The sequence below is a fragment of the Brachycentrus maculatus genome, unplaced genomic scaffold (assembly GCF_059751285.1).
Source record: "Brachycentrus maculatus isolate JH-2025_06_01 unplaced genomic scaffold, ASM5975128v1 h1tg000459l, whole genome shotgun sequence".
NCBI classification, from domain to species: domain Eukaryota; kingdom Metazoa; phylum Arthropoda; class Insecta; order Trichoptera; family Brachycentridae; genus Brachycentrus; species Brachycentrus maculatus.
In genome coordinates, this window is record NW_028281206.1 from 346,808 (window position 1) to 369,976 (window position 23,169).

Consider the following 23,169-nt stretch of genomic DNA (forward strand, 5'->3'; position numbering starts at 1 on the left):
CAGGGCTAATGACCTAGCATTTGGCTGGCTGAAGTAATTGACTAATACGCTTGTGTAATGTTCACCATTCTGCCCATTATTGAACATTTATATTGCATTAATTTTTTTAACCTTTCCTTGTATTGGAGTACAATAATTGATGTCCGCGTTTCTATGGGGAGTGGGTTTTTTTTTTACATTAAATATATATTTTTTTAAATGAAATGTTTGTATTATGAAGATAGAAATTATGTAAAAATAATTTAAATAAAAAATAAAGCTCACCATCTCTAGGTTTTATTTTATGACAAAGTTAAATACAAATATCCACAGATGTCATTACTTTACAAATTACATCATACTAAATGACAGATGGACTTCGACGTTCATTAACGTCGACATTTCTTTGAGGAAAATTTGCACCGACGTTCATCTACGTCCATACTCCCGGAAAGGTTAAAGATGTATACATACAATTTTGTTGGATTCTTTTCATAAGTTAGTTGTTATTTGATAGTTTTAATAGATGCATAAAATGATAGATGCTTCATCTTAATTTGATATCTTCTTCTTCTTTTTAAACTCTTTTCCGCACCCCAATGGTGCATAGGGCACTGCATCATATAATCGCAGTGTTATCTCGATCGTTAACACATGAAGGAAAGGCGATTAGCCCTCCGCTTCGGTTACCAGTCCAGGGTAATATTAAATAAATATTAGAGTGAAAAAGTCACTTATCGGTATTACAGGGAATTGAACCCGGGTCCTCCAGAATGGTAGCCAAGAGTACTGACCATTGCACTACGGAGGCGGGCTTAAGTTGATATACACATAATAAAATAAAATTAAGCTATGACTAGTGAAATTTACAATCGTTATTTCATATTACACATCAAATCTATATTATTATTTTTTACTCCTGTAATTGGAGATAATCCAGATTTTGTGAACAAGTATTTGGACACACTCAAAATGTTGTACATCAAATCTACAAATCCAGCTCATAACGCCTATAGATATATTTATCTACAAATTCTAGTACCTTTTGGTCTCTTCATTGCCTACTAAACAGCTAGTCTAATATATTTTTTCATAGATTGGACTAGCTATTTTATAAATGCTAGCTGATCTACACAAATGTTGCATGATACGGAACTTAAATTGAATTAAAAACGGAGTACACAACTAAGTCCTGGTACCTACTTTAATATTTGACCGTGAAGTACAGAGTTAGGGCAAAAGAAGGATGAAAGTAGACTGAACGCAGTCGGAATGCGATCTCTCAAGGCGGAGACTGACCGGAGCATTTCGTCGTAACGTAACACGTTGCGATGCGAGCATTCAGGCAGTCAGTACAGCGAGCCGAGCGCTCCATCCATAGTTTCGGATGCTCGCTGATGCTCGCCGCGAGCGATGTTACGACGTTATGTTACGACGAAATGCTCCGGTCAGTCTCCACCTTCAGACAGTGTGGCAAAATGATATATGATAGATGTTCGAATGGTGAAACAAGGAAAGAATGCAAGGCTGAGATAAGTTTTATTGATAAATTTAAGAAACGTGCGCTAAGATGGTTTGGACAAATGATTGATTTTATGTTTTTTTCATGTTTTTATTAAGAGATTTTTACTACTTTTAAAACTGATCTTAGACACACAAAGGTCATCCATCTAATATTTCTGGCCCATTACTCCATTTAAATCTACTACTACCGCTGTTACTACGGTATAATATTTTTTCATGTTTTTTAATAGTTTTATGACATAAATGTGGAATTGTTTAATTGGCTTTTTTTTTTAAGGTAACTATTTTTTGTTAATGTAATGTAACGTTTATTATTGTTAATGTAACTATTGTTTATTATATAAATTTTTTTATATGTAAGCTGTACAATTCCCGAATAAATCAAATAAAAAATTAAAAAATAAAATAAAATAATCAATTTGAGCTATTTTTCACCAGGGTGCCCGTACCAGATACAGGCGAATCTGCAATGGCCCATTTTTTGCCTGTATCAGGTACAAGCAAATCTGTAAAACCCTATTATTAGCCCATACCAGGTACAAGCAAATCCGCCAAGGCCAATTTTTTGGCCTGGTATGCGGTACGCAGGGTTAAAATACATCTAGTGGAATCATAAATGTAATTTTTTCTATTAATTTCTACAGTACACATTACAGTAAGCCATAAAATTAATGCGACAACAATAAATGACTAAATTTTTGGATAATATATCCAAAATTAAACAAGGTTATTGGATTGAATTCTACTTTTATTTACATATATACAATGATGTATATTGTGACGCATTTTGTCTTATTGAGACATTATCAAACTGAGTTTAATAATGTCTCGATGAGACAAAACGCGTACCAATATACATCATTGTATATATTTAAATAAAATTATAATTCAATCCAATAACCTTGTTTTATTTTGAATAAATCTATGAAATGGAATTCAACCAACTGTCTGCAGTTACTGTAAATAATAAACAACTAATCTTTCCACTCTAACAGCTAATCACAGATTGAATTAACGATAAAGCCTCTGATAGTGAGAAGTGTGCAGTTGGCAATTTGTAGGAAGGTTCACACTGTGACTTGGACGTTTTGGACGACGGTGGACCATTCCACTTTGGAGGGCACGAGGTAGAAAGCTGGAGAGACCTTCACTCCGCACGGGCATTGACAACCTGCCAAAATCACATAGTTAATAACCATTTTTCATTCACAAACATAGTTAATTTTACCCAAATTCAAACAACAAAAAAATTAATTTAATTTTTGAACTAACTAATAATGTTTTGTTCGCCTCCGTAGTGAAATGGTCAGCACACTTAGCTACCATTCTGGAGGTCCCGGCATCAATTCCCAGGGGAATCAAACAAATATAAGTGATTTTTTCACTCTAATAAAGATAATCAGCAAACCTCCATCTGCACCCGATGGTGCATAGGGCACTGTATCATATAAACGCAGTGTTATTTTGATCGTTAACACATGAAGGAAAGGTGATCAGCCCTCCGCTTCAGGTACCAGTCCAGGGTAATATTTAAGAAATATTAGAGTGAAAAAAATCACTTACATTTATTTGACCTCTCCTGGGAATCGAACCCGGGACCTCCAGTACGGTAGCCTAGTGTGCTGACCATTACACTATGGAGGCAAACAAAACAAGGCGAAAAAAAATTACTTGTATAATCCTTTTAAAGTAAAATGGAAAGCTCACCCATAATCCAGCTGAAGCTCCCGAGTTTATTGGAACACTTCGGACAGTGTAATTTCCCTTGCACATTCTTCTGGATATCCTTCATCCAGGCGAGCGGCTCCACAAAGTAAGTCTGCACGCAAACCTCCGGGCTGTCGTGGCTGTCCGCAATGTTGTTAGTGCCCATTGCGTCACCGTCCGACTGCCCGACGATATGCTCCACCTCCTCAGAGCCGGAGCTCTCCGCATTCTGCTCGGAGTCCTGAATCCCGGCCACCGGAATCCCCGGGATGATGTTAGCATTCTCCCCGCCGCACGCTAGGCTCTTCAGCTTCTCGATGAGCATCTGCCCGTTTTGCGCGCAAGTTATGTCGCACTTCTTGGCGCTCTCCTCCTTGTTTTCTTTCTTGATGGTCACCCGGCGGCTCAGCGCCAGGCGGACGCTCTTCGGGATGTGCGGGATGATGTTGGACTGGGAAGCGACGATGCGACGGCACTTTTTGCACCGATACACGTGTGGGTCGGGCCTCTCCTGCGTCAGTCCGGGGTCTGGCTTTACAAGGTTGGCGCAGGTTTGAGGAAGGATTTTTACTGAAAATTCAAAACACAAAGAAATGTATATTTCCATTATAGGCATTTTTAAATATAGTATCAACGGTTTTCAATATAGATTCAATACTTTATAAAATCGCTCACTCCGTTCAAAAACGTCAAAAATCAAAAAACTTGATTTTTCAGAAGAACACTTTTAAAGTTTAAAATATAATACAATGTATTAAAAATAAATATCAAGCCACTTATTGACCTTTTTACTGTGCAACATATCTTTTTAGGTACAACCTGAAAGTTTTTTCTCAATTTGAAAAATACTTAGCATATTTAAAAAAAAAATTAAAACAATACCTTTTTTTCAAAATACAAAAACGATACTTTCTGCCCTGTAGCGGGTAAATATTAAGTTTAAAATATGCCTCTTTTTCTGAGATATAGTACATTTTGTGGGCATTCCGAAAACATGCACAACTGAAAATTGACGATTTTTGATTTATGACGTTCTTGAAAGGAGTGAGCGAAGTGTCCAGAGGATTAACGATTTGGGTATCATCTTTGATGATAAATTGTCATTTGCAGCGCATAACAATGAGATGGTAAACAAAGCTTCTAAAACTCTTGGTTTTGTGATTAGGGCAACAAGGGATTTAAATCTATTGATGCATTGAAGTCCCTGTATGTTGCCTCAATTAGAAGTCAGTTGGAATACGGCTCCACAGTCTGGTCTCCTCATTGTGCTATTCACGCTGAAAACGTATAAAGAGTACAACACAAGTTCCTTAGATACATTAATTTTAAACTAAATATACCCATTGTTGAGTTAGATTATAATTGCATAATGAAGCGGCTATAAATCTTAGTGATAGAAGGGAAATTACTGATTTGGTCCTGTTATATAAAATTCTTAACAATTTTTTGGACAGCCCTGATCTCCTAAATCAAATAAAGCTTAGCGTGCGTCGAAGAGGTACTAGGCAAAAATCTGTATTGGCAGTATTTGTACATAATGCAAACTATGCCATGTTCTCTCCGATTCCGCGGCTTCACATGTTAGCCAATGCTTTTGATAGTATAGATTAAACTAATATATTGTTATCCACCTTGAAGTCTGTACTTTCTCAGCATTTCTTCTCCACTCTCTCTCGCTGCTCGCTGATAGTGTGTGACGGAGACGTGTATTTACCAGTGCTTACTACATATTTGTTATTTTATTATTATTTTATGTTTAAGACTTTTGTTTCTCTATTAGTGTATTTTTATATTAGATACTGTATATATGTATTATGGTAAAGGCTTAAGCAGCTCAATAAATAAATAAATAAATATATTTAGAGATTCTATTCAAATCTTTGTATGCAAAAATATGGGATTTAAACTTTTTTTTAAATAATATGTATAGATGATGGCGTTTAAAGCTTTCCAAACCGCATTCCCGGGTCTGATACATAAGCATCTAGGCTTCCTGACAGATCTCTCTCAAAGCGTTTGATTTTTAACTAAGTTGCGAAAATTATAGACAAATTGTATCCTGATTTTTTTTTATTTCAATGCTCGTGCAAGTGGTAAAAACAAGTGTTTTCCTTTTACAATTTCTTTGTCTCAATCATAAATAGTTGAATAAATAATATTCCAACCTTTCTTGACACTCTCGGCGGCCATCTTGAGACGGAACTGTTTGTACTTGGGATGTTCCCTGTCCAGCACGCACTCCATCTTCCCATACAGCTTGAGCTGGGCTATGAACCCGTTGTTGGGACTGGTGATCGACCGTTTGGCCTTTACGAAGTAAAAAGCTTCCTCGAAGGTCAGCTTGTGTCTCGCCATCAAGTATGCTATCACCACTGCAGCCGAACGGGACATGCCATAATAACTGAAAATATAATCTTAATTTTGTTTAAAAAGCATATAATCAGTTTTTAAGCTAAACTGAAGAGAAAATACAGAAACTGAGATGACGCATGCTGTTCTAATTGCCAATCATATATATTTTTTAAAGGAATAACCCACAAAGCCTCTGTTTTTAGAGGCTTGTTTGCAGGTAGGATAGTAAGGATGGGGAAGGTAAATGTGAATCATACGTCAGTCCAATTGAAAATAAATCTTTCTTGGATTTATTTTGCAATTGGCGGCAATCAAACCCGCTCCAGGTACCAGTCCATGGTAATATTCAATAAATATAAGAGTGAAAAATATTACAATGAAAAATCACTACAGAGGTAGGGTTAGCACTGGGTGTTCCTATATGAACGGCAAGTTTGTTAGGGTAGACACTAGGTGTGTTCCTATATGGCCCGCGAGTAAGGTAGAGTAGGCACAAGGTGTGTTCATATATGGCCCGCAAGTAAGGTATAGTAGGTTCTGCTTTTACACCTGTGTGGAGTGTAAGTCCCTACTTATAGGTTTACACAAATTTAAAGATATTAAAGAATACACTTACCAATGCACTAGCACAGTCCCGGTCTCTTGCGCTTCCTTGATAAACTGATTAGTGTCATCAAAATGACATATTAAATCTTCTTTTGGTACATCGGTCACTGTAACGGAACAAATTTTATGGATTACATAATAAATGTACCAGTTGATACTAGCAAGATGATGAAACGGGAGGGTTTTTACACATTATTTGTGGGAAATGCTTGGGAGCTTCCGCTCTCTACCAAAAATATGGAAAAGACGCTTTTAAGCATTCTATTTGCTTACTTTTGGTAAACCGCGAGAGACACCAAAAAATATTGTACAGATGGAAATTAGATTTAAGGTTACTTGTGATTTTTTAGATGCATTTATTATTTACCTTGATTATTATGTACAAGGTTTATAAATCATTGAGTGGATTTTTATTTCTTCTAACTTAATAAAGATGTTACTTGTGATTAGTATACTGAGGGTCGTGCGGCAGACTGTCCGAGTATAAATAGGGTCGGGAATGATGAACAAAACCGCCCGACAACAATGTGATAAGTCAAAATTCAGTAATCGGACACTTGCCGGTTTGGACAAGTTGAACACATGAGTGAGCAAAGTACAGTAAATTAAATTAATGAGGCGAATGTAATTGGGAATAGGGGCGAAGGAAGACGGAGGAAAATTTGGCACGATCAAGTATGTCAAATACTTGTAAGCAGTAAGGTTAGGAGTAAGAATAATCGGCGGGTATGTATGAGGAGATGCATGAATGTGGAAGAGGCAAGGAATGTTTGCAATGACAATGTGGTGTAGCATTCTATTCTTTCTGCCTGCCCTTGAAGGGAAGCGCTGTGATGGCTAGTAAGTTAGTTAAATTATGTTTTTTTTTGTTTAATAATCGGTGGGTATGTATGAGAAGATCCATGAATGACAAAGAGGCGAAGAATGTTTGCAAAGACAGAGTGGTGTAGCATTCTATTCTTTCTGCCTACCCCTGTCAGGAACTGTCGTGATGGCTAGTAAGTTCGTTAAATAAATTAAATTAAATTAACTAACCTTGGACGTATTTATTGACAATATTGGAGATTTCTGTGATCATTCGGGGCAGTGGAACGGAATCTACGGTAAGAATGTGGGTGATATTTAATCTGTGAAGGGTAGAAATATCACACGCAGCTTTCAGATTTCCTAAAACACAAAGGATCCATGAATCAAATCATTCTTTGAAATAATTTAAATAAACGAATTATGAATGAAAAACAGTAAAAATGATTTACCCAGCCAGAGATTATCTTCAATCAGGTCCACACTGACCGGTCCTGAGTCGAAATCTTCCCTCACAAGCGTACTGCCGCCTTTATGCTTCTTCATCAGAGCCAAGCTCTTTTCATTGTGAATATTATCCACAATTTCTGATGCCATCTAAATTCATACGAATGACAATTTGTAAAACAAATAAATAGTATTATTAAAACTTAAATAGAGGTTACGGTTAATATTGTAAGCTTATTTATAAATAATAATAAAACATTATGAATAAAAGACCCACCATCGTACAAACTCCGCAGCTCTGTACAAATTTGATTAAAACGTCAGAATTGACACTTTTTTGACAACCAAATCCATAGAAAAAATTAATAATCCACGGCCAAAAAGATTTTGATAATTTTCTTCTTTTATGGCTGTTCACCCTACAAAGTTGAGTGTGTGACTATTTTTATTTCCACTTTTTTTATTCATTTTTTGAAATATTAGTATTCCTGTTAGTGAAATTACTTTTACTAGTAATACTGCTTTTATTGGAGAGTTATTTTACACATATTAAAAAAATATATGCGCACCAAAAATTTTATAAATCAATTTATATACAAGTTAGTCATTCTCCAAGAATAAATGCCATGGAGTAATTAATTCAAACTAATTCGGAATGAATTTCATGTATGTCTAATTGGAGTACTATACAAATTCCACCACCATCAGCCAAAAATTCTAAATACATCAAAATTACTACTATTATAAGAAATCAATCCAACAACAATGTATATCTTTGAAAAATTAATGCAATATAAATTTTCAATAATGTTTAAAATGGTGAATATTATACGGAGAAGTGTTATTCAGTCAAATAGCAGGTCGTAAGACGTGTGATGCTCAGACCTCAATCTTCTTTTGTATAAAAACTATAGATACTTTATCTTAAGTTGAGACACTTGTAATATGTATTTATAAAAATTTTCAAATTTTAGTCATTTGTTGTACTTCAAAATATAAATATTGTTACTAAGGTGCCAATTACTAACACAGGTTTTTTCAATCATTTTTATCTTAAAAATTAAAAATAAAAATATAACATTGGTATGATAAATAGTTTAGTTATAAATCAACACTGACTGAAACGATATGGTCAGTGGGTCAGTAACTAGCCTCTATCCTAATTTATTATATAAATGAAATTTAAATTAATTAGACACTTACGTTGATTTGACTCTTGCCTTATTTTAATGTTACTTTCACAAATTAAAAATATTTTGGACACAACTTTGTTCATATTATTGATCAAACACTATCCTCTAGGATGAGTTAAATTGTCTGCAATGTTTTATTTGTCTTATATACTAGGACATTTATAGCATGAGTATAGCAAAGTTATAGACCAATTTAAAAAATTGAAAAATGATAGATGTAACCGGTGAAGTGATAGAAAAACCAATTACCGTCCTATGTCTTGGGCCCCCAAACACAGGAAAAACAATGTTGTTAAAAAAACTACAAAAATTTGACATTATTGACAATACTTACAATTCAGTGCCTACTGTTGGAACTAATATATTCCGGATTTACATGCCGGAAAAGGGGAAAAAAAGTTACCTGGATGTTCGAGAGATTGGTGGAGAAATGTCATCATTGTGGAAGCATTACATCGATAATATAAGGAAAATAATATTTGTGGTGGACACTTCTAATCTCTGTCAGATTTCCGCAGCCGGAGTGTACCTTTTTACATTATTAGCTGAACCAAAATTGAAGAACTGCAAGGTAATTTTTGTGAATAATAAAAATTAACAGTTATTGGAGAAATAGATACACGTAATTCATTGATATTGTACATAGTAAAAAAAAAGACGACATGGACATTGAACACCAAAATTGACAATTGCAAATGTGCCAAATTGCCATTTTTATCTCACAAAAAATATATATAAATTCAAAATATCAATCACTTAACACATTGTTGTTGGGCGGTTATTTCATCAACCCCGACCCTAATTATACTCAGACAGTTTGCAGCCCGACCCTCAGTATGATAATCACAAGTAACTGCAAACCCAATTCCCATCTGTACAATGTTTTTTGGGGTCTCTCGCGTTCTACCAAAAGTAAGCAAATAGCGCCTCCCGCTCTCTACCAACAGTATGTAAATGATGCTTTTAAGCATTTCCCGCAAACAATGTGTATATTAACAACTTGTAGATGACCAGACTTCCATATTCCCTCCTCAAATTTACTTCTTCATCTATGTTGAGATATCAATGAAAATATTGATATGAATAATTCCAAAGTGGAGCAAATCTAGCATTTCTGAGCAAAAATTTGGACACACTGTGAGAAAGGTTTATTTTCAATTGTATCACATTTTTATTTTTATAACATTCTTCAGCTCTGTTTCTTTACTACTGGCGTCTGTAAATGCGAGTGGTGTTCACATTGATTATTTTTAAATGGAGTGGACACTTTCAAAATTGCCTCTTATTTTCTTTATTTCTAATTCCCGGTTTAGTTTCTTCTGGTCCTGGCTAAAATGGATGTTGCATACCGACAGATGAGGAACGAAGCCTTGCTGATGCTGCAGTTGAAACGCTTGCAGAAGGAAGTCCGACAGAATATCAAAGTTCTAGAAACTTCCGCCATCAATGGGGAAGGTATAGAAGATCTCTACGAATGGGTTACTGGCATTAAAAAACCCGAAGAAATATATTGAAACTAAAAATTAACCTGTGAAGCGGTACCAACATAACAGTACGTTGAGACATCGTTTATTTTACATATACTATTTATTGAGAATATTTACTTAAATTATTGACATTTCTATCAGTAAATCAGCATATTATTGACATCTATGCAATATTTCGAAATCTATTAATATGACTTGAAATATGATATAAATACATAAAACAATATTGAACATGTTTCGGCATTTAAAAAATTGACTGATAAGCCAGATAAAAATTAATTATTTCTCAATTGTGCAAGGTTTACTCTATATTGGCAGGGTTATTGCTATTTTTATTGATCTATTTCAAATGACCAAAGGTAGTATGAATTTAAGAATCTGAACAAATAATTCTTAAACAAAATTTAAATAAATATTTTGCAGGATTATGGTTATTTTTGGTAAACTCTTTAAAAAACTAATGATACTATCAATTAAGAAACTCTGAAGAAAAAAATCAAAAATATTCGATTTTATTGAAAAAATACTACTTTGCAGGATTATTGGTATTTTTAGTGATTTAACTTAATTAATCAATGGTGGATTCAAAGAATCTCTGCAATTAAATGATTTTTTAACAAGATTTAAAAGGAAAAGTTATGTTGTATAAATACTTTTTTGCGAGGTAATTGTTGTTTGTTTTATTTAAATACTCTAATACAGACGTGTCAAACTCAAAAGGCACCAAGGGCCGCATAAGGTACTTTGGGTACGCCGGCGGGCCACATCAAAAAAATCAAAAATCTAATTTTCATTTTTATCTAACTTTAAGTGAATAATTTACTATCAAAGACAGTCACATGAGGTACAGTAGATCCAACTTAATGATTTTGTAAAAGAATATCATATGTTCCAATACAAATAAATTATTTCAATAATGAATTACAATAAATGAAATATATAACCGCGGGTATCCGCGAGCCAAACAAAATAATTTTTAATTTGGTCGTTTGGCAATGGACAACACGACACATATTATAATATCAAGTGTTTTGATTTGTATAAGGAGCATAGTATCGGTGAACAGCCAATCAATGAAAATAAAGAAGTTTGAAACATGATTTTTATGAATAAATTTATTTATAACCTCTACTGAATTTAGTCTGACACTTTTAACAATGGTCACACATATTTTGCAGTAGGTATACAGCATTCAAAACTTGATTTCTCTGGACATCACAATGATTATTTCCTTATTATTCTTCATACTACTGTGGAAATAATTCCGCAAAAAAATTCTTTCACACAGTTGATGATAAAATTGGGCTATTTCAGTCTTGACGGCTGCTGAATTAGACAAACTATATCTGCATCGCTCGTACTGTGCATTGCGATAGTAACTTGAGCGCTTGCATCTGAGAGATATTAAATGAAATGTCATCTTCTTTCAAGTCAAAATAAATAAATTACCTTAATGATTTGCAACTAGCCTACATCATTGTAAAAATATCAATGGTTCTCAAGAAAGTCTTCTTCTTCTTATTATTATAGCCCTTGCGGCCTGTTTTTAAGGGGGATTAGCCTCCTGCGACGTCGATTCCCGGAAAAAACGAAGTGTTTTCTTTAATCATTTTCATTACTTCATAAGCATTGCAAAATTACACATATGTATTAGAAATGTGTGCTTTCTATTGTCTTTCTTTTCTATTTAGCCAGACTGAGCCGCAGGACACAGGAAGTAATAACATCTAGATGCACACATCAATTTATAATGTTTTTCTTTTTCATTTTTTTTTTAAATATTTAAAAACCATATATGTAGATTAAAATTAGATATATCACCTTAATAGCTGCTAGTGTATTAATAATATGTAATAACAAATAAAAGATGTCATAATTGCGCTCTCATGTTGATGTTAAAACTAATTTGAGAGTGCGGTTATTGGATTGAATAAAAAACATATTTTTCATGAAACTTTATTAACTTTTGATAAAAGGTGTATCAACTTAAAATTATCTGTTAAAATATGGCAAATAAATTCCTTCAATTAGACAATAATTTAAAAAGAAACAATCTGTTAAAAGCTTAATCATAAACATAAATTATTGAAAAAACAAAAAATATCCATTATATTATTAAAATAAAAATTGTTTGTGTAAAAACAGAATGATAAAAAGAAATAGAATACAGGTCATGTAATGAACCATTTATTAACCGGATCCACGCGGCTCGCATAACAGTATGTGTTTTATCAAAACATGCCCCATACGTGGCTGACATAAGCATTTGTGTTTTAACATTGTTCCAAGTTTCGAACCTCAGTTCAACTTAGTGGGATTTTTTCATGGTGTGGAACTTTGGATAAAATAATACGTCAATCCTTGGCCTTATGACATCTGTTGAAATATCTGACTAATAATTTGTAACATCACAAGGATAAATAAAAGAACAGATCCCTGATTTTTCTTGCGGTCGGTAATTAATCCGCGCCATAATCATGCCCTATATCTGTCTCACTCTCGACGCTACGCATCGCCAGTGGGTAAGAGTGACACACGATGCGTGCTCTGATTTATTTATGTTATTCTTAACTAAATACATGATAAAAGTAATCATTTAAAAAACAGCAAAATACCGCCGCGCATGGGCGTCTCTCAGGAACAAAGTTAACGCGGTTAAAAGGTTAACAGATTTATTTCAATTGACTCTTGACTGGGAATGTATGTTTCGTAAATTATACAAAAAAAATAATCAACTTGATAAAATCATCCTATGTATTACTAACAAAAAACTAGAAGTTTAAAAAATCCAATTTGTTTTTATATGCAATTGTATAGAAATTTAATTTCTAGACTGTGAGTGTGATGGTCAGCACGCTCCGCTACCGTATTGGAGGTCCCGGGCTCGATTCCCAGGGGGGTAGGTCAAATAAATAAAATGGATTTTTTCACTCTAATATTTATTCAATATTACCGTGGACTGGTGGACTGGTCCCCCTCCGAAGTGTAGTGGTCAGCACGCTCGGCTACCCGGGTTCAATTCCTTGGGGGGTCGAAATAAATATAGGTGATTTTCACTCTCATATTTATTTAATATCACCCTGGACTGGTACAAGAAGCGCAGGGCTCATTAACTTGCTTTCATGTATTAACGATTGAGATAACACTGCGTTTGTATGATGCAGTGCTTATGCACCATCGGGTGCGGGTAAGGGTTTGAAGAAGAAGAGATGCCTGAAGCAGTGGGCTGATCAGCTTTCCTTCATGTGTTAAAATTCATTATATGATACAGTGCTCTATCATAAGGGTTTGAAGAAGATGTTGACGGTTATAAGTGGATTACATGTTTCAAATGGATTTTTTAAAACCTAGTTTTCAGTTAGTAAAAATAAAAGTAAATAAAACTAAGCTTAAAGCCATTAATCCATAGGGTCCGCGATGGTAGACTCTACCTCCTTCTTGACGTACGTCCTCCTCCGGCCCGGGATCATCCGGGGGATCATGTCCAGAGTAATGTTGTGCGCCTTGACTAGATGATTCTTCCTCTTCCAATTGTCTATGAACGCCTTGGAGCAGTAATCGCACTTGTACGGGAGCTCGCCCGTGTGAATTCTAGTGTGCCGAGACTGAAAAGAAGAATAATTTTTTTATTATTGCATCCCTTATGTCACCGCGACCATATTAGGTCTATTGTGACCTCCCTCTGTATTACAGCTCACTGCCAAGACCTACGTGAGTCACGTAACTCACGACCTGTCTTGGTGGTAGGAGCTTCACCTTCTCGGAGTCCAGTAGAGGTCCTCCAAGGACTTCGTTTGTGAGCGAGTGCGTCACAATCGTAGAGAATGAGGATTGGCTTTTCGTTATCCTCTATAAAAAATCTGCAAACTGGGGAGTCATTAAGTGAGATTTTTTTCATGTGTTTCCTCAGTCTGCAGTGTCCTGTCAAGGTCCTGGTAAGGATCCTTATTTATTTTTTGCTAAGCTTTAGAGCTTCTGTGGTGAATTTCCGCGAGTACCTCGTGATCAGTTCCATTGCGTGTTTCATCCCTGAGCTGTTGGACCAGATCTCTTGGCTCTTGTCCATGGCCCAGTTTTTTAGACTAAACTTGATAGTGCTGAGTAAGAAGAATAATGTACAAAACTTGCACATTATTACTTTCAATTTCATACTATTTATTTATTTGAACGTAAGCGGCTCATTATTAGAAAGAGGTATCAAATTGTGGTACAGTGGGTTCGAACCCAGAAACTCTTACCGCGACACTAACCACGGGACCAAAACCCGACACAATTTATGATATAAATAAAATAAAAAAGATATTTGTTTTATTTTTATGACATATAGATTAAATAAATTTTGCATTTATGAGGCGAATGTTAGTGGGAAAAGAAGCAGAGGAAGACTGAGAAAAACATGGCACGATCAGGTATGCCAAATACTTGAAAGTGGTCAGGTTAGGAGTCGTAACAATCGGCGGGTATGTATGAGGAGATGCATGAACATTGTAGAGGCGAAGAATGTTTGCAAGGACAGAGTGGTGTGGTGCTCTATTCTCTCTGCCTACCCCTGCGGGGAAGCGGCGTGATGGTTAGTTAGTTAGTTTTTTTTTTGCATTTATTTAAAATCTTAAAACACATCCCTCCAAGTCCCTTATTACTATAATACATACTTCTGAATTCATCTAAAAATGTTGTGTTAATATCGACTGTAGCTAAGCAACATTTAGATACACACAAAATTACATATCCACAGATGTCATTGCTATACAAGTAACACTATGCCAACTGACAAATAGACTTGGACGTTCATTAACATCGATACTCCTTTGAGGAAAATTCCATACTCCCATAGGTGTGGATTCTATATAGGTAGAAAAGCAGTGCCTACCCTAAATTACTTGAGTTCCGTATAGAAACACAACCAGCGCCTACTATGCCTTATCCTTACCCAACCCTACTGCCTATCCTGATTAACACTTGCATGCCTACTACACGGATCCGTGTTTCATGCGTCTAGCGCATGGTGCCCACTACACGGATCTGTGATCGCGCACAACAACATATAATCGCGTCAGTCTATTGTGTGCACTGCTGGCGAGAGTTGGATACATGGATTCATGTGATAGGTATAAACGGTCAATATATCAACAACAAAAAAATTACAAAAATTAATTTAATTGGTAATAAAGATATAATAAAGACTCTTATTACTACAGGAAACAAGAAAAAAATCTGGCAGTTTTTAAAGAGCTCGCATTTTTTTAAAAGCAGTAAACGCGTTAAAAACTCTGCGCACGCCACTGTATACTCCCGGAAAGGTGAATACCTACCCGGAGTTGAAAGGTATAGAATATCGCGAGTAGGCAGGCGTACTTACAAGACTGCTGCTGTTGTTGAAGCCCTTCTGGCACACAGTGCAGACGTGCGCGCGCTCGTTGGCGTGCGTGCGCTCGTGGCGCCGCATGCCCGACTGCACGGAGCAGCGGAAGGGGCACACGGAGCACGCGTACGGCTTCTCACCCGTGTGCACTCGCATGTGCACCACCAGATTGCCGACTGGAAATACCAAATTCTCATTACAATCAAACTTTTTTTAAAAAAAAAAGAGAATGAATTTTTTTTATTATTATTTACAAAAATACAACAATTTCATACTTTTTCTTCCCTTATCCACACACCCATGGTGCATAGGGCACTGCATCATATAAACGCAGTGTCATTTTGATCGTTAACACATGAAGGAAAGGTGATCAGCCCTCCACTTCAGGTACCAGTCTAGGGTAATATAGAATAAATATTAAGAGTTAAAAAATCACTTATATTTATTTGAACCCCTGGGAATCGAACCCGGAACCTCCAGAACGGTAGCTGAGCTTGCTGACCATTACACTACGGAGGCGGACAAACTATTTCTGTGATCATAGTATTTCTGTGATCCTAAAGGTGGGGACTGATCGGAGCATTTCGTCTTAACGTAACATTCGCAGCAAGCATGCGAACATCGGATGGAGTACTCGGAACACGCTCGACTTGCATGACTGTACTGACTGTATAAATGCTCGCATCATAACGTGTTACGTTACGACCAAATGACTCCGGTCAGTCCCCACCATATTAGGCTCATTATTAGAAATGGGTAACAAATTGTGGTAGAGTGAGATTTCACTATGGAGAATTAGACATGCAGATAACAACGTACTCTGAGCGAAGCTGGCTCCACAGAGATGGCACAGGTTAGGTTCATCGCCGTGATGAAGCCGACTGTGATTGACGAGGGCACATTTCATATTGAAACTGAAACAAAATTAAAGCATATTGTAGATTTATCCAACATATACTTGAGAAGAAACACAGAAAAAAAATCTTCACTACACTTTATTTCACTAGTTTTTTTTTTTTAAATGAAGACATGATGTCGAATTAAGTTGCTTAACGCATTGTTGTAGGATGGTTTTTTCATCAACCCCGACCCTAATTATACTCAGACAGTCTGCAGCCCGACCCTGAGTATACTTATCACAAGTAACCAACCGCAAACCCAATTCCGATCTGTATAATATTTTATGGTGCCTCTCGGCCTCTACCAAAAGTAAGCAAATAGAGCGCTTTTCAGCGTCTCCTGCCTTCTAATAAAATATAATAAAATACTACAATAATTCAAACATTTATCTTCTGGATGCTACAAAGAGAAAACATTTTTTTTACATTAATTTAATAGATTTATATTATCCACTGACACTTCGTGATGGAATTGCATTTTTAATTTATTATTAGATTAAAACCAATATTTTTAGCTTTTCCACTTTTTTTTTTTTTTTTTTTTTTTTTTAAAAAGAAAAAAGTGGAAAAGCTAAAAATATTGGTTTTAATCTAATAATACATTAATTTAATATTTAATATGTCCAAACAAGTTCAAACAACTCATGTCTTCTTCTTCTTCTATCCATGTTCGCTCCCTAGGTGGAGCATATGGCCAACACGAGTCGTCTCCAAGTCACTCTGTCACGCGCCATCTCCTTGGCTTCCTCCCAGGTCAGTCCGGCGTCTCCAAGTTCCGCTGAGTATAGTCGGTGAATGGTCGTCAGCGGCCTTCCGGGGCGCCGGAATCCTCGGGGTTGGAAGAAGAGACACGAGGGATTGATGCCCTCAGGTGGCATTCTAAGGACATGTCCCAACCATGTCCACCTTCTTCTCTTCGGGACTTCCAGTAGATTTATAATTGGATATTACAACTCATGTAATATCCAAATAATATTGAAAACAACATATTATTACAGAGTCCTGAAAACTCGTCACTCAATAACATGGCAGTCTAGATAACACCCTGGCGGGTTTATGCCTTCATGAAGTATTTTTCTGAAGGAACTGTTATCAGGTTAATTATTGATCACTTTTTATTCCTTAATTTGATTATCATATAGTAAAGGCTAGTAAGTCAAATGTAGTAAATGAAGTACACCTCCATAGTGAATGGTCAGCACGCTCGGCTACCGTTCTGAAGGTCCCAAGGGGGGTCAAATAAATATAAGTGATTTTTTCACTCTAATATATATTCAATATTACCCTGGACTAGTACCTGAAGCAGAGGGCTGATCACCTTTCTTTCATGTGTTATAATCAAGATAACACTGCTTCTATACGATGCAGTGTGTATTTGATTACGCATTTTTATCGATTGTTGCGCGGTATAATCGATAATCCTGAAATTATCCGGAACATTGGTCTGTATGTTCCCGATAGTTATCTAAGACAGCGTCGACATAGATTGTTTCACATTCCTATACACAGAACCAACCTGCCGATGGTTATGCCTGTAGGAAGAGTTAACGCTATGTTGAACAATATCTCATTGGATATTGATCTGTTCCATGTGTCTGAAGGAGTTTTCCGAAGCGGGATTCTTCTACACCTTTAGCAATAGTTCTTGCATATATTTTATTTTAATGTATACGATTTAATTTTTTTATAGTTTGTAATGTATATATTAATTGAAATAAATAAATTGAATTGATTTGAATAAGAAGAAGTATGTATATTTACCTCATGCCGCACTTGTCACAGCTGTAGGGGCGTTCCTTGGTGTGCAGGCGCCTGTGGGTGATGAGCTGACCGCGCTGCTTGTACGTCTTGGCGCAGAGATCGCACGCAAAGGGCCGCTCGTTGGTGTGGATTATCAGGTGCTGGGTCAAATAGTGCGATCGTGCAAAACCTACGAGAAACAGAAAGTAAACAGTACAATTAATAAAACAGCAGATACCGAGATGCAGAATTTCTTTTAAAAGTTTATCATCTATCAGTGGTTCTTAACTGGTGCTTCGCGAGGTTGGTGCAAGTGCTCCGCGAAATAATAAGAACCAAAATTTAATGTTGGCTCATTTACTGCACGATTCGAGTTGCAAATTTCAGATGAATTTTGGATTTTGTTCAAGACGAATACACAGCTCTCTCCACATTTTTTCATTCATTCAAACCCTTATCCGCACCCCAATGGTGCATAGGGCACTGCATCATATCAACGCAGTGTTATCTTGATCGTTAACACATGAAGGAAAGGTGATCAGCCATCCGCTTCCGGTACCAGTCCAAGGTAATATTGATTAAATGTTTAATAGTGAAAAAGTTTTGAGAGTGAAAAAATCACTTATACATATTTACTTGACCCCCCCTGAGAATCTAACCCAGGACCTCCAGTGCGGTAGCTGAGCGTGCTGACCATCACACTACGGAGGCGGACCTCCACCTCTCTCCACAAATTTATTACAGTGATTTTAAAATAAAATTATATTTTAATTATATAATTTTTGGTGACTTTTATATTGCACGCTGAAAAATGTTTGTGTATTGGTGATTCTATCCCCGATTTTTCACAAGTGATTTATTTCCGTCACTGCAAATGAATAACTTTATATTATAAAACATAATTGTATTACAGAGGAATACAGAAATTCTGAGCCCGTAACTATTATATTTTATTTCGATATCTTTATTATTGGAATCAAATTGTAGTAAATACATATCACCGGGAAGGAAAGGTTAACGTATCAATATGTATTCTCAGATATTGACACATTTGGATACACTCAAATTGTTGTAAATAAATTATCTGGTCAAATTATAAGCTTAAATAATAAATATGAAAATGATATTTTCTGGCGTTTCTCATGTGTGTGATTTATAATCCAGGGTTCGGACCTCACATACTAATAAAAGAGTTTCTGCTCAATAAAAAGCTTCTTTTCATCTCACCAATAGATGTCTTTAGTGAAGTTCTAGTGATTCAAGTACAAGGTTTCAAAATTGGTTCATATATTTAGAACAGCCTATGACGGTCGTCAGCCCCGTAAATGCCCAGACTTCCATATTCTTCTTCATCTTTGATGAGATATCAAAAAATAATATGAATAATTTTATATTATAAAACATAATTGTTTTACAGAGGAATGCAAAAATTGTGAACCCGTATCTATTATATTTTATTTCGATATCCTTATTATTAGAGTCGAATTGCAGTAAACACATATCAACGGGAAGGAAAGGTTAAGGTGTCAATATGTGTTCTCACTTCATGTATTAATTTTAAATCAAACACAGATTTTTCGAGTCTATTAAGTTGAATTTTATTGACAAAAACACATAAAAAATTAATATTGTGACAATTGTTTCGCCTTGCTAGGGAATTAAAAATGCCATAACTAAGCGAAACAATTGTCACAATATAATTTTTTTATGTGTTTTTGTTAATAAAATACAACTTAGTAGACTCAAATAATCTGTGTTTGATTTGAAATTAATACATAAATTAAAATGGACTTCTACAAATTAAACTCCAAATCAATAAATATGAATTCTCACCTTTATCACAATGATTGCAGACATATTTCCTATAGCCTTCGTGTTGTTCCGTGAGATGCGCATTCAACTCTCTCTTCCCGACGATGACTCCCTGGCACACGGGACAAACGTACTCCTTTTTCAGTTCTTTAAATTGCTTGTAAGGTTTTTCCGACAACTCTTTCAAAGTCCGTTTTACTTTCGGCCTCTTCTTGACCCTCACCTTATCCTTAGACTTCAATTTTCTTATTTTGAGTTTGACCCTTTTCTTTTGTTCCTGCCCGAAGGAATCCTCTTCGTTGCAGAACTCCTCCTCTTTGGTTATGTCGGTATCGAAGCTAAATTCGGCATCGATATTATCGTCCAAGAACAAGGTTTCTTCTTTGATGCATTCTATGGTTTCTACTTCTTCTTTGATTGCCTGAGAACTCTGGCTGAGAATGCTTTCTAAATCCTTGTTTTGTGTCAGGTAGAAACGGAGGTTGGTGTCAGTCGATTTGCAGATATTTATAAAACTGTAACAATTTTTTAAGTTTTCTATACATTGAAGGCACACGCTAAGTGGAAGGCCGTCGTCATCGGTAATCTGTAAGGATAATTTTATTACAAATATATTTTTTATTAGTGAATTACGCCGAATGGATCGGCCACGTGCTAAGACAAGAAGGTTTCCTGCACAAAATAATAGAGGTGACAATGGAGGGAATAAACGCCAGAGGACGCCCACGCCTCCAATACCTAAGCGACTTATACGAAGGCATAGGCTGCTCGACATATGAGGAGCTGAAGAGGGCTTCCGAAAATAGGCGAGAGTGACGAAAGAGATGTCATCTGTTGCTACAGACCGATCCGCAGGATTGAGACCAGAGAGAGAAAGAGAGAATTACATCAATCAACCAAATCTTGATATATTCTACATATGAGATTTTTATTTTTTATTTTCAAACCCATATTCGCACCCTAATGGTGTATAGGGCGCTGCATCATATAAACACAGTGTTATCTTGATTGTTAACACATGAAGGAAAGATGATCAGCCCTCTGCTTCAGGTACCAGTCCAGGGTAATATTGAATAAATATTAGAGTGAAAAAATCACTTTTATTTATTTGACCCCCCCTGGGAATCGAACCCGGAACCTCCAGAACGGTAGCCGAGCATGCTGACCATTACACTACAAAGGCGGACATATGATGTAGCCAGTAATATTGACCTCGAAATACTAAACGCGCCGTATAACATATTCGTATGCATAGGGCGAGTAGGAACAATTTGACGTATGAGTAATGTTCCTGTGGTTACGGGTATACTTTTTTGTACCTGAACATACGAACTATGGCTTGATGTATTTGAGTGATAATACAGCAGATATATCAAGTACATCTATATGAGTAGGGCGTTTCAAGACTAGGATAAAGAGTAAGTTGAATAGTAATAAGTATGTATTATTTTATTTGATTACATTAGACTTACATATCGCTCACTCCTTTCAAGAACGTCATAAATCAAAAATCGATAATTTTCAGTTGTGCATGTTTTTGGAATGCCCAGAATATGAACTATATCCCAGCAAAAGAGGCATATTTTTAACTTAATATTTACCCGCTACAGGGCAGAAAGTGTTGTTTTTGCATCTTGAAGAAAAGATAGTGTTTAATTATTTTTTTAAATACACGTAATACTTTTCAAATGGAGAAAAAACCTTCAGGTTTTACTTGAAAAGATCTGTCGCACAGTAAAAAGTTCAATAAGTGGCTTGATATTTATTTTTAATACATTGTATCTTTAAACTTTAAAAACATTCTCCTAAAAATCAAGTTTTTTTATTTATGACATTCTTGAAAGGAGTGAGCGATATGTAGAACTAAATAAAGGTTTATGAAGAAAAAAGTTTTACAGGCATTTCTAGATGAATTTTCACACTGTAAATTTACTGTTTTGCAATTATAAATTACTGCCAAATTTATTTGATTCTAAGATTTTTTTTTTTCTTTATCTCTATTACATTTTTTTTAATTGAAAAAAGAAACATTTGTGTTTTTATTATTAACAAAAATTCATTTTATACTTTTTCTGTGAGCCTAAGCGGCTCATTAAAAATAGGTTTCAAATTGTAATAGAGTGGGTTTAACCCAGAAACTCTGACTCAAGAGTCTGCGACACTAACTACGGGACCACAAACGACACAATTTATAATATAAAGAAAATAAAAAAGATATTTGTTTGATTTACATGAGAAGATTAAAAAAAAAACATTTATTTAAAATCATTAAACACTTTTATTTTTTCAAAAAGTCGCTTATTACTTTGTACTTCTCAATTCATATAAAAATGTTGTGTAAATATCGACTGTTGCTAAGCAACATTTAGATAATAATAATAATAATAAATAAAAAATTAAACGTATTATTTATACATATATAGATTTATGGAAATTCATTGAATTCAATAATTTTTTTACATCTTTGTTCCGATACTGTTATTACTGCGCTAATAGTTTGGTTGTTGATACAGCAGAACATTTAAAATTAAAATGATATTTTAAATACACATTACTGTCATTAAATACAAAAAATGACAGATCTTCATTCATCTCATACAACGGAGGTACATCCATTGAATCAAACTATAAACTGACGAATTTCTTTCTTGTCTTTAAATATTTCAGTTGTTACCTTGATTGACGTGCAAAATGTAAACATTTCTACGATATTCTCAGTCATTTTTAGAAACTCTGATGCATTCACAGAATCGCTGGCGTTCAACATGCAGGCACGACAAACATTATATAATTTGACTTCCATTATATAAATAAGAAACTTTTATGTAACTATAAGCTAAATCCTTCCCAACTTTCCAAAAACACAGACTACCAATTCCAAAACTGACAGCTATCATTATTCTCGGACATAAATTCCATCATAGATAACAACAGTCGCAATAGCCATAGACAAAAATAAGATTGTTTATGGCATACAAGGGGGTTATTTTATTATAGGTACGGGTATAAAACAAAATATAGATTTATATTTTTTCTTGGCATAAAAATAAATTAATTTTTACTTCAAGTTGAAAAAATATATTTCAACCCTAAAAAAATAAGATTCCTGTTGACTGTCAAACGCTTATTACTCACTACCTTTAATCGTTTCCCACGAGTCTTTTTTAAAATTAAATTACAGAAAAAATCTCTTGGTACCAAGTCTGGACTATATAGTAGTTGATTTCCACGAAACCAAATTTATGAACTGCAATCTC

General features: G+C 35.2%; 3 protein-coding genes across 3 annotated transcripts; 1 reads left to right on the forward strand and 2 right to left on the reverse strand.

The window, feature by feature from the left end:
- Positions 1-1,787: 1,787 nt before the first annotated feature.
- Positions 1,788-7,742, reverse strand: MKP-4 (dual specificity protein phosphatase MPK-4). Its single transcript, XM_088271728.1, has 7 exons — positions 7,697-7,742; positions 7,425-7,569; positions 7,204-7,335; positions 6,179-6,275; positions 5,376-5,611; positions 3,211-3,780; positions 1,788-2,674 (listed from the first exon to the last, which is right to left on the reverse strand). Exons 1-7 carry the CDS (start codon positions 7,697-7,699, stop codon positions 2,571-2,573), a joined length of 1,287 nt encoding a protein of 428 aa, XP_088127854.1. The 5' UTR covers positions 7,700-7,742; the 3' UTR covers positions 1,788-2,570.
- Positions 7,743-8,070: 328 nt separating this feature from the next.
- On the forward strand, positions 8,071-10,881 carry LOC148302329 (ADP-ribosylation factor-like protein 16). Its single transcript, XM_088271782.1, has 2 exons — positions 8,071-9,183; positions 9,926-10,881. The coding sequence occupies exons 1-2, from the start codon at positions 8,821-8,823 to the stop codon at positions 10,124-10,126; spliced, it is 564 nt and encodes a 187-aa protein (XP_088127908.1). The 5' UTR covers positions 8,071-8,820; the 3' UTR covers positions 10,127-10,881.
- A 1,158-nt stretch (positions 10,882-12,039) lies between these two features.
- LOC148302330 (uncharacterized) lies at positions 12,040-22,829 on the reverse strand. The gene is made up of 6 exons (XM_088271769.1): positions 22,587-22,829; positions 19,934-20,498; positions 18,122-18,290; positions 16,281-16,375; positions 15,459-15,637; positions 12,040-13,704 (listed from the first exon to the last, which is right to left on the reverse strand). The coding sequence occupies exons 1-6, from the start codon at positions 22,713-22,715 to the stop codon at positions 13,498-13,500; spliced, it is 1,344 nt and encodes a 447-aa protein (XP_088127895.1). The 5' UTR covers positions 22,716-22,829; the 3' UTR covers positions 12,040-13,497.
- Positions 22,830-23,169: the final 340 nt, after the last annotated feature.

Bases quoted from the DNA above. Each gene is read 5' to 3' on its own strand.
- LOC148302330 (XM_088271769.1), bottom strand. From the start codon at position 22,715: ATGGAAGTCAAATTATATAATGTTTGTCGTGCCTGCATGTTGAACGCC. The intron at 16,376-18,121 runs GTAAATATACAT...ATTTTGTTTCAG, and splicing joins TGTGACAAGTGCGGCATGAG to TTTCAATATGAAATGTGCCC. The intron at 15,638-16,280 runs GTACGTTGTTAT...TGGTATTTCCAG, and splicing joins TGGAGCCAGCTTCGCTCAGA to TCGGCAATCTGGTGGTGCAC.
- LOC148302329 (XM_088271782.1), top strand. From the start codon at position 8,821: ATGATAGATGTAACCGGTGAAGTGATAGAAAAACCAATTACCGTCCTA. The intron at 9,184-9,925 runs GTAATTTTTGTG...TTCCCGGTTTAG, and splicing joins CAAAATTGAAGAACTGCAAG to TTTCTTCTGGTCCTGGCTAA.
- MKP-4 (XM_088271728.1), bottom strand. The intron at 7,336-7,424 runs GTAAATCATTTT...TTTGTGTTTTAG, and splicing joins TGAAGATAATCTCTGGCTGG to GAAATCTGAAAGCTGCGTGT. The intron at 6,276-7,203 runs GTTAGTTAATTT...GTTCCGTTACAG, and splicing joins TGTCAATAAATACGTCCAAG to TGACCGATGTACCAAAAGAA.